The sequence below is a fragment of the Microplitis mediator genome, chromosome 2 (genome assembly GCF_029852145.1).
Source record: "Microplitis mediator isolate UGA2020A chromosome 2, iyMicMedi2.1, whole genome shotgun sequence".
NCBI classification, from domain to species: Eukaryota; Metazoa; Arthropoda; class Insecta; order Hymenoptera; family Braconidae; genus Microplitis; species Microplitis mediator.
The window spans coordinates 18,079,286-18,090,600 of NC_079970.1; the positions used below are offsets into that span (position 1 = coordinate 18,079,286).

General features: G+C 27.1%; 1 protein-coding gene across 2 annotated transcripts; it reads left to right on the forward strand.

Annotated features, from left to right (window-relative positions):
* Positions 1–106: 106 nt before the first annotated feature.
* Positions 107–11,306, forward strand: LOC130662968 (luc7-like protein 3). 2 transcript variants are annotated; one of them, XR_008989131.1, is made up of 8 exons: positions 107–501; positions 648–896; positions 4,266–4,472; positions 4,543–4,704; positions 4,826–5,028; positions 5,376–5,464; positions 5,547–5,721; positions 10,748–11,306. XR_008989131.1 is itself a non-coding variant. In XM_057461966.1 (8 exons), the coding sequence occupies exons 1-7, from the start codon at positions 397–399 to the stop codon at positions 5,618–5,620; spliced, it is 1,089 nt and encodes a 362-aa protein (XP_057317949.1). In that variant the 5' UTR covers positions 107–396; the 3' UTR covers positions 5,621–5,657; positions 10,748–11,303. The 2 variants fall into 2 exon arrangements, 1 of the variants encoding a protein (XP_057317949.1); XM_057461966.1 differs by having other exon boundaries at positions 5,547–5,657; positions 10,748–11,303.
* The last annotated feature ends 9 nt before the right edge of the window (positions 11,307–11,315 follow it).

Genomic DNA, 11,315 nt, shown 5'->3' on the forward strand with positions numbered 1-11,315 from the left:
CTCTGACGCCAGCTTCCGAACTCAGTTATTTATTATAATTCTCTTTTACTAAACAACTTCCCATCACAAATATTTTTGTAACCCGCGTAATAATCAGTGTGTATGTGTTGCGTGTCACACACATCAGTTGTTTGTTTAAAAACAAAAAAATTCATAATTATTGTCAGTTACAATTATTATATTTCATTAAATAATCGTTTGATTAAATAAGTGCATTTTATTTAAATACAATACACAGAAAATGTCTAATAAATTCTGGTAATTAATTTTTTTAATCATGCTACAGTTTCCAAGTGCTATCAGTGATTAGTAATATTTCACATAAATATAAACATACATATATATATATATATATACATACATACATACATATAGATATACAAACGACATACAAATATGGCTGCTGCTGCGGCTGCCGCGCTTCTTGATGAATTGATGGGAAGAAATCGTAATGTTTTACCAAATGAAAAACCTAAAGAACTTAATTGGGAAGATCCTGAGGTAATTATTCTGTTGTTTTTATTTTAGTAACATAGCAATTTTTTTTTTTTAATTTAAATGTTGATCGCTTGCGAATTTTTTTGTTTTTTTAGTGTCTATGATAATTAATTAACATAAAATAATTATTTAATTATGTTTGATTACAGTTCTGCAAGCTCTATTTAGTTAAATTTTGTCCTCATGATCTATTTGTCAATACACGAGCTGATTTAGGCGCATGTTCACGTGTGCATGATGATGAAGCACGTGAACTTTATGAAAAAGCACCATATTCATACAGAAAACAACAGTATGAAGATGAATTCATACGTTTTTGTCAGAGTATGCTCAATGAAGTTGAAAGAAAAATTGTCAAGGGTAAACAGAGACTCGCACTTATTGGAAAAACTGAAGCGGTAATTTTATTTAATAACATTCATTTATATACTCTAGTTGCGGACATTCTCAGGCAGTGCCCTCCACTTTGTAAAAATATTCAATGACTCAACTGTCGACTCTATTAAAATTTTATTACTTAATTTTTTTAAAAATCTGTAAACCGCTTGACGCTGCGAGCCAGCTCTGAAACTTCCCGGGGTTTATTGACAATAATGTTTTCGAACTCAAGGAGCTTGAAAACATTATTGTCGATAAACTTTTGAGCTCTTCATGTTCAACAGTAGTAATGTCGCACATCCCTGATTAAAAGAAACGAATGAAATATTCCATTGCGAAAATTCAAGTAATAAACAACAAGAAAAAAAAATAATGAAGTAAGGTAAATGTCCCAATACCGGAACAAGACCCAATACCGGAACGATTTGATAATCATATTTTATTTTAACTCGTACGCGATGAAATTAAATAAAACTATCTTTATTTAAAACCTTAATCTTTTAGTTACAAAATAAGATACAAAATAGATTTTAGAATATATCCGAAATATGAAAAAAAAAATGTCAATTATAGCAATAGTCTCGGATTCATGACTTTTTCATGTCTCTTAATGGTTTTGCTAAGAAATCAGTCAATGGTCTTAAGGGGGATAGCCACTGTGAAATTTAAAAAAAAAAATTTTTTTTTTTTTCATTAAATCAAAGTGTATATGTTCAAAAATATGTATCTAAAGTTTCATATGAAAATTCCGAATATTTTTCAAGTTATAGTCATTTTTGTGACAGCGCGTCAACTGATTGTTGCATCGACTAAAAACTTAAAACGCATTTTTCTCGAAACTACTTTTTTTTAACTGGTGGCATCTGTAATTTGCATAAATATGAACCGATTCGCAATTTTTTTTTTCTTTGCCGTATTCGTCTATTCAGTAGCTAAAGTTGCACGTAGGGGATTTTGAAAATTTTGATTTTTAAGATTTTTTAGGGCTGTTTGAATCCAAAAAAATGAGAAAAAATAACGAAAAAAATTTTAATATGTCGCCATTTTTTTTCAAATACCAATTTTCAAAATCCCCTATGTGCAACGATGGCCACATGCATACAGATTACAACGCCGTTTGGTTTTTTTGTTTCTGATAATCCGTTTTTGAGTTAGGGATGACACCGTGGTGGGGGAAATTTTTTTGTTGCTCCACAAAAATGCTTATAACTTTGTAACAACATGATATTTTTTAATGAAAATTTAGGAGAATTATCTTCAATGTATACTTTAGAAAACAAAAAAAAAAACCCGATCCCCGAATCCCTTTATTGTTCCAGTCAAAAAAATTCACGAAAATCACCTATTTTTTCGATCCTCACAGTGGCTATATCCCCATTAAGTTTATAGAAAATGTATAGAATTACTTTTCGATCATTTTTTTTTTGTATATGCATCTTGAATGATATAAAATTCAAGAAAACAAATTAACAATATAAAAAAAAATTGTATTATTATATTAATTTGATTGTTCGTCTATTGGTACACCAAAATGAACCCGTGCCCAGTACCGGAACATCCTGTCATATTAATGTTTCTAATGTTATCAATAGACATTAACGGTCAGTTTTATTGACTGGCTAAATCAAGTGCAATATTAATTATTACTGGAGCCCTAATATTTAATGCAGTATGTATGATTGTTATAAAAAATGCATTAAATATAGATAAACTCTAATTTAAATCATAAAAAATAAATTTTTGTGTTAAGTTTTTTTTTTTTAATTATTTTTATAGGATAACTTCAAATGATTTATTTTGTTTCTATTCTTCAGTTCAAAATGTTTATTTTCATTGAACAATTAATCATTTAAAAATTTTAAATACATTTTACATTATGAGTGTGACATAGCAGAAATCAGACAAATTTAAACCTATTAATAAATCGAGTAAATAATTAATAAAATAAAATTTGAAAAAATGCGCGTTCAAAAAATTTTGAAATTAACAGTCCTTTTTTTATAAATATTATTTTTTAAATTATTTATCTTATTTTTTTTATAATTTTAAAGTTGTCTGATGTCTGCTACATTCACACTCGTTTTACATTAATATTATTTAATAATTTTTAACATTTTCACTATGAATAAATACAAAAAATAACTCATTTTATTTACTGTTCCGGTATTAGGACAACTGAATTCCGGTATTGGGACAAGGCTATTTCAGCGTTCCGGTATTGGGTCTTTTGGGTGTCATGGAAAAAAAAATTTTTTTTTATATTAAATTTTAGAAAAATGAAAAAATTTGATTATTTTTGAGTAGGTAAATGTTTATTCTATACGATGGAATAAATTATTTTGGTTTATAATCTATTTGAATATTTTTAAGGGGGTACGCTACCGAACCTCTTTCTCACACTCAGAAAAATAAACGGGACTATCTTTGTTGCACTCGTAGAGTAAATGAGAACTTTAAAACAATTTTTCTTGGAGACGAATTAGAATTTTTGAAAATACAAAATTTCTAGCCTCCTATTAAGGTTTAAGAAAACGCTAAAGACTCTTTATTTTAGGTTTCCAGTGTTTGCCCGTGAATTAAATTTAATTGAAAATCGGTTACCGTTACCCCTTAAAACCATAAAAATCAGTCGTATACCCTTCGTCGTTCTGGTATTGGGACATTTACCTTATCTTTGGAAATAATGAACCGATTTTGACGTTTGAAATGACATTTCACGCAGTTTTCTGACCTCTAACATTCGAAATTTTTTTTAAACATTTAATAAATAATATGAGTTATCCGACTAAATGTAGTAAATCGGTATTTTTCGAATTTTTAATCACCATCATCTTTTGAAGTAATGATCGGGTTTAGACATTCAGGGTGACATTCGACGCAGTTTTTCAATTTCTAACGTTCAAAAAACACCGTCATCAAATAGTTAAAAAATTTAGATTTTATTAAAATAAAAAACCATTTTTTTTTCAATTCTTTCGACAACGGTTTCTCTTGAACGAAGGAACAGATTTTTATGGTTGAGGTGGCATTCGACGCGGCTTATAAAGTTTTAGAGCTGATTAGATTTTTGAATTAATTCATCGAGTACATTGCAAGTAATCCAAAAGAAAAAATAGTTTTGAAAAAATTTAATTTTTGAAATATCTCCGAACGTACTGTAATTATTTTATTTTTTTTAAATTTTAATATTTTCGCGCCATTGTTACATTTAGCTGAAACTAAACCTAGAACATCTCCGAATGTAATCCAAGTTGGCTTTAATTTTAAATTAAAATTCGAGTTTTTTTTTTTGTACATTTAAATAATTCAATCATAAGAAAATAATAGTTTTTTTAAATTTACATTTAAATATTAATTTAAATAACTAATGATGTTTTTAAAATCTGTAGCCGACTTTGACACCAGCCCAGACACAAAGAAATGAAGAACAAATAGCACTTTTGACAGAAAAAATAAATAAATTAGTTGAAGAGGCTGAGCAAAGTGGCATTCAGGGTAATGTGGAACAGGCACAAGGATTAATGAGGCTCTGTGATCAATTAAAAGAAGAACGTGAGACGCTTAGAAAATCTAATGACAATAGTCATTATAATCAGGTTCGTTTTTTAGTTTATTTTCTTATTTTTTGTTTGAAATAAAATTTATAAACTAATGAAATAAATTTAGACTGCAGAGTTAGCAGCCGCACAAGAAAAACAAATGGAAGTATGTGATGTTTGTGGAGCATTTTTAATTGTCGGTGACGCACAACAACGTATTGACGATCATCTTATGGGCAAACAGCACGTAGGATATGCTAGACTAAAAACATCTCTCCAAGAAATAATGGTAAATTTATTAAGGAAATCATTAACTTTCCAACGACAAATTTGCTCGGCGCGTAAATCGAGTTGATTATAATTTTTTATATTTGATGTATTAAATTAATTAATTGATGATAAAATTAAAGGCTAAACGTGAAAAAGCGAGAGATGAAAAGGAACATCGAAGAGATGAAGATCGTAAACAACGTGCTCGTGCTAATGATGAAATTGAAAGGAGGCGGCGTGAAGGAGATAGAGAACGTGATCGTGAACGAGACCGTGATCGTGATCGTGAAAGAGATAAACGCCGTAGACGTGAAGAAGAAAAAAATCGTCATGATTCACACAGGTAATTTATTCATTCATTTATTATATCAATAAAATATTCTTGAGATCATCATCACTATTTTATTATTTTTAATAATTTATTTATGATCTATAAAAATTATTGATTATGTTACTTGATAATTTTAATTTTCAGTATTTAAAATGTATCCATTTTTTTCTTATGTAAATACTTATTAGATAAATTATTAATTTTTAAAAATTAATTTTGTATCAGTATTTAAAATTTTTATGATAAATTATTTCATTATTATTTTACGTTAAATTTATCAATACTATTACTGGTGAACTTTTAATGTTGAGCTTTTTGAAACAAAATTAAAATTTTAATCAATTATAATTATTTAATAGGAATGCAAACTACAGAAGTAGAAGCCAATCACGCGATCATCATGATCGTCATAGAGAAGAAGAATACCGTCGTCATAATCGAGACAGAGGTAAAAATAAACAATTATTATAAAAATATTGATGATAGTTATAGTAAATAATGAATTTAAAATTTGAATAAAATTAAAACAGTGAATCGAGAGCATAGAAATTCCAACAGTCATAATCGTCGTCGTCACCGGTCAAGAAGTCGAAGTCACAAGTAACAATTCTTGATTGGTTAGTGAGTGAGCAATGATCCAGGTATGCACTATACAATTAAATATTAACGTGTCAATTACTGTGCAGGTATTGAAAATAAAATAAGGTGAGTTTAATTAGCTCTGCCACGTAAATGAACATTATTATTTAATTGTTCAAAATAAATAAATTTTAGATAATAAATTTAATTAACGTTTCCTAATTTTGTAATAAAGAAATAATTAATTCAAAAAAATCATTAGTAATTATTAACAATTCGGCTTAAATAGATCATCTATCTAATGATCTTTTAGTTTTGATTTTTGGTAAATTGAACTTCGGACAATGGAAATAAAAGTAACTTATCAAATTAAATTTTAAAAATTTATCCTGGAAAATATATAAATTAAAAATTGAAAAATCTTTTGAGCTTTTTTTCAGACAATTCATATATTTGTAATAGTAAAAAAATATATTAAATTTAAAATGAAAGTATACAAATTTTTTGAGTCTATAAAATTTATAATCAACAAAATTTTTTGTTATTCGTTTAAAAATTTATGTGTTTTCAATACTAACATTGATAAAAATTTTAATTTATTAGTATAAATTTTGAAAGAAAATTTTTAAAATTTAATTTATTACTTAATCAGCGTAAGACATTTATAAAATGGCATCAAGACGTTTTTATCTCAATTATTTTAAATAAATAAAACATAACGTAAATCAACCATTGAATGGATGGTTAGTAAATTATTTCTCAAGGATGTTTTAGACAAATAATGTAATAAAAATTCACAAGGAATTTTGAAAAATTTTTTTGAAATATTGTAAAAAATAGTAGTACATGAAAAAACTAATATTTCCAGTCATTATATAAAATATTCTAGTAGACGCCCTGTTTAACATTCAAAATAATTCTTATAAAATTTTTTTTATCGAAATTGATCAAAACTTAGCATCAGAAATTTGGTACTTTTTATAAGAATTTGGAGTTTATAATCATTGGGAGTTATCCGTTTATTAGCTGAGTTACCTCTCTGTAGTCTAGTCAACAACTGCTTTTTTGACGAAAACCTGTTCAAGACCACCGAAAATTATGATTTTGGTCTCATTCGATTCTAAATGGCATCTATAAAAAACGTTAATGTGGAAAATTGGGGCAAAAATTGTAAAAGTTATAAACAATCAAGGAAAAAAAAAATAAGTGGTTTGGTTTTTTTGCAAATATTTCAAAAACTATTTAAAATATTCAAAATTTGAAAAAAGATCCTTAAAGAGCAGAAAATTTCCTAAAAATAAGTCCTACCTCCCCAAACTGTACCGACAATATCTGATGTTAGTCCTTGAGTCGTAGAAGTTTTTTTCTTTTTCTTCACCTATGCAACGACAGTTTAAAAAATTCTTGCAATAAAACAAGTTTTATTAAACTATAAAGACAATTGTATGTCATGTCGGCTTACAGACAACGTATTTTTTATTTAAAAAAAAACAAACATGTAATTTAAATTTATGGTAATGATCTATAAGTGATGGGGCTCCACACATTTTTCAAAGTTCTAAGTGTTTACGTTTTAAATTTCTATAAATAAACTTTTTCCACGCGTTCAGTTTTAAGGTGGATTAAATTTTTCGCCTTAATTTTGTCTATAACACAAGACACTTATTCAGGCCTTGCACCTCAAGGGTAAAAAATTGACGAAAATTAAAATGAGATCTTACAAATTCTCCAAAAATTGCTTTTTAAATATATAATTACAATATTTTTATGACGCCATTCATTTTTATTATTTTTCGGCCTTATTTGGATTTCTAAAATTCAGCCTTTCACTTGCCGTCTTGTAAATTTAAACTTCAAAAATTCAAACAAACAAAAGTTCAAATTTACCAAAATCCATATTTAAAAAATTAAAATTACCAATTCCAATTGTATTTTTCTAAAGATCATTAGATAAAAAATCATTAAATACTAAATTTTATTACATCATTAAGGAAACAAATACGACAATCCATAAGTATGCGCGTTTTAAATAAATAAAATAACGCGATAAATGAACAACTAACGTGTGTAATTAAATGTAGATATTAAAAAAAAAAAATAATAACCATAATAATAATAATTAGTTAATTAAATACGAATGAAATGAGCAAGTTAGGAGAAGGTATACCTACACTTGCTTTAATAATAGGAATATTATTTAAAATATCTTTAATTATTTTATTATTTAACGTGAAAAAAATGATTAAAAATGAAAGAAATATAAAAAAAGTTAGTGGATTAGTGAAGAAAATGAGTGCCTACTACAGTAGATCTGCTACAGCAGTGCCCTGTGTGACTGACTATACAATCCTAGCTTCTGCCACGCATTTAATGAGGTATTTATGTCGGAATGATGGTACCTAATGGAATCAAATAAAAATATTTTCATAAATGATACCCGTGTAAAAAAAATTGGTTCCAAAAAGATTTTAAAAAAGTTCGACATGTGGAACTTCTTAACTTGAGACAGATCAGAACTTCGAGCAAAACATTTTTTTAACTTTAAATTTTGATAGTAAAAAAAAAAAGTTTATCTAGTATTTTATATGTGCGAAATTCGAGTAAATAAAGAACGTTTTTAAAACATATTTCTTATAATATATGTGTACTACATTCTATCCTGATTCCGAAAAAATTCAAAAACTTCCAATTTGGAACTTTTTATGAACATTTTATGTATCTGAAGATCGAAAAGGTTTTCGCGCAACGAAAATGAAAAAAATTTATGTAATTTGACTTCTTAAGGGGTAGTTGCGAAGGTCGGGAGTAGCCGAAGATTTTCAGCTGACATACTAGCATCTATAAGCGAAATATTTCCGAAATTACGTCATTCAATATATTTTTTACTTTCCATTTTTTTTTTTCGTTGCGCGGAAAACGTTCCGGTCTTTCGGTACATAACGTTTTCTTTATTCTTATGAGGCGAATGGTTTTCAATCGGAACTTTTTATGGAATGAGGGTCAAATGTAGTAAAATTACGTTTTGAAAAATAAATTCTAAAAAGGTTATTTTTTTACTTAATATTCGCTTATAATAATAATAATAATAAATAAACTTTATTTCTCTGTACAACTTTTCAGTCTTTTACGGTTTTTACATTCTTTAAAACTAAATAAATATATATATTATTTAATATCGTATTTTATTTTTATATTTCCATTCTTTCTTTAAATTTATTTGATTTTTATATAATTGACTTGGAGTTTATGAACCGTCTTCTTGATGACACAACGTCTGCTTCTGACTTGCTTCTATGTGCATTTTGGTGGATCTGACTATCACAATTCTCATCCTCACTAGATATTTCTTCTTCCTCATATTCCTCTGTCTTGGAAATTCAAAACTTGCTTTTATAAAATCCTAGATAAACTTTTTTTTTACTATCAAAATTACTATAGTTCAAGAAAATTCCACTCCAAGTTCCCATATAACAATCTTTTCCAATTCTTGAGCAAGTCTGCTCTCAAGATCGACAGGTGCTAGTGTCTTTTTCTACGTATGTGTCTTGCTGCAGATTCTAGTCACCAGATTTAAATTGCAAGTCTAGTGCAAGCCTTACACAAGAAATTTATGCCGGATTATAATTCAATTCTGGAGAAAGACTATAGTTGAAAATAATTGCGCATGGCTTGCTCAAGATCTGCTCAAGGCTCAAAATTGACCTTGAGCCTTGAGCAGATCTTGAGCAAGCCATGCGTAAGTACCTACTGTAAGTTACTGGTGCAAGAAATGCGTCAGACACTTTTTCATTGCACCGTGTTCAAAATATCTTTAATATTCTTGCCTACGATACCATGAGCAAGACATACCCTGATTAAAAATACTCATTCGAAAAGTATTGAAAATTATTTCAATTCTTTTCAATCCATACGGAGATTTTGAAAAATATTAAATGGAATTAAAATCCCGATCATTTGAATACTTTCTAATTCTTATAATGGAATTTAAAAGTATTAAAAGGAATTTAATCTTTCATCATTTCAATACCTTCCAATATGGAACTATTTTAGTATTGAGAAGGATTCAGAAAGATTGGAAAATGTGAATTCATTTTAATTTGTTCTATTCAAGTCATAATTAGAAATATGGAACTATTTTGGTATTGAGGGAAATTCAGAAAGATTAAAAACTGTCAATTCATTTTAATTTTTTTCAATCCCACACGTGACCCGAAATGTGAAATTATTTTGTTATTGAGAAGTATTCAGAAAAATAGAAAATGTCAATTCATTTGAATCTTTTTCAATCCAACTCTTAACCCGAAATATGGAAGTATTTTGGTATTGAGGAAGATTTAGAACGATTGAAAACTGTTAATTTATTCGAATTTTTTTCAATGCTACTCGTAACCCTAAAATTCGAAACTTTCTTGTTGTTGACGAGGATTCAGAAAGATTAAAAATATCAATTCATTCGAATTTTTTTCAATTCTTCGGAAGTTTAGAAATCCTTATAATATTTTTCGATTCAATATAATTGAAAAGTATTAATTTTATGTCCAGATGAAAACCTTGTGGAATAGGATTTATTCAAAAGTATTCAATTCTCATCTTTTTCAATACTTTTCAATGAGTATTTTTAATCAGGGTACACAAATCTTGTCATAAGTTTCTTGATACACGATCATGCGAAAGACATACGTAGAAAAAGACACTAGCAGCTAGGGGTCTTGCTCAAGATACTTACTCCAGAATCTTGCTCGAACACGTATTACTAGGAGTTCTAATCTCTCTCAAGTTTAGAAGTTCCACATGTCGAATTTTTTTTTAATCTTTGGAATGAATTTTTTACACGGGTATTACGATAACAAATAATATTTATTATAAATCGTATTGTTTCGCAGTAAAGCGATCAATGATATTTATCATTCCGTTAGTCAAAAAATTTAAATTGTATTGTTTTATTTAAAATCGTTATAAATATATATATTAAATATTGAATGTATATTAATAACAACTATATCACGTGAAATTGGTGACGGTTTATCAAAGCGTTTTACGAATTTTATTTCAATATTTTATGGCGTATTTATTTATATATTCATATGTTAACTATTGATAATTTTATTTATCTTACTTATAATTATTTTAAAATTTGTCTGTCTATTTTCAGAGTTTTACCAGCCGGAGGACCTCAAACTATACGCAATAAATCATGCGAATCATCAACTTAGAATATATTTTAAGGTAAAGATTTTATATAATCTTTAAATTGAAAAATTAAAAACTTGAAACGCGATCATTAAATAAAAAAAAAAAAAAAAATTCACTATTATTGTTCACGACGACTTTTTTTTCCTTTTTATGATTTTTTTTAACAATCGTGATTGATAATTAATAAATTTAGTATGATTAATTACTAATTTCTTTTTTAACTATTGGATTAACTGAAATAGTTTAATAAATAAAGTTTAGTTTTGTTTGTTTAATTAATTTAAAAACTGGTCAGATTCTTTACCATATTCCAATAAATAAATAAAATAAAATTTATTAAGTAGCGAATGTTACTTTTACGAAAACGGGTTTAACGTTCCACATCGACTACTATTATTATTATTATTATTATTAATTATTATTATTTTAGCGTGTCTAAGTGTAATTAAACAAACAAAAAAAAATTTAATTAACTTAAATTGTGTATTAGTTATAAATTGTAATTTTTGACGTATGAATTGTTATTT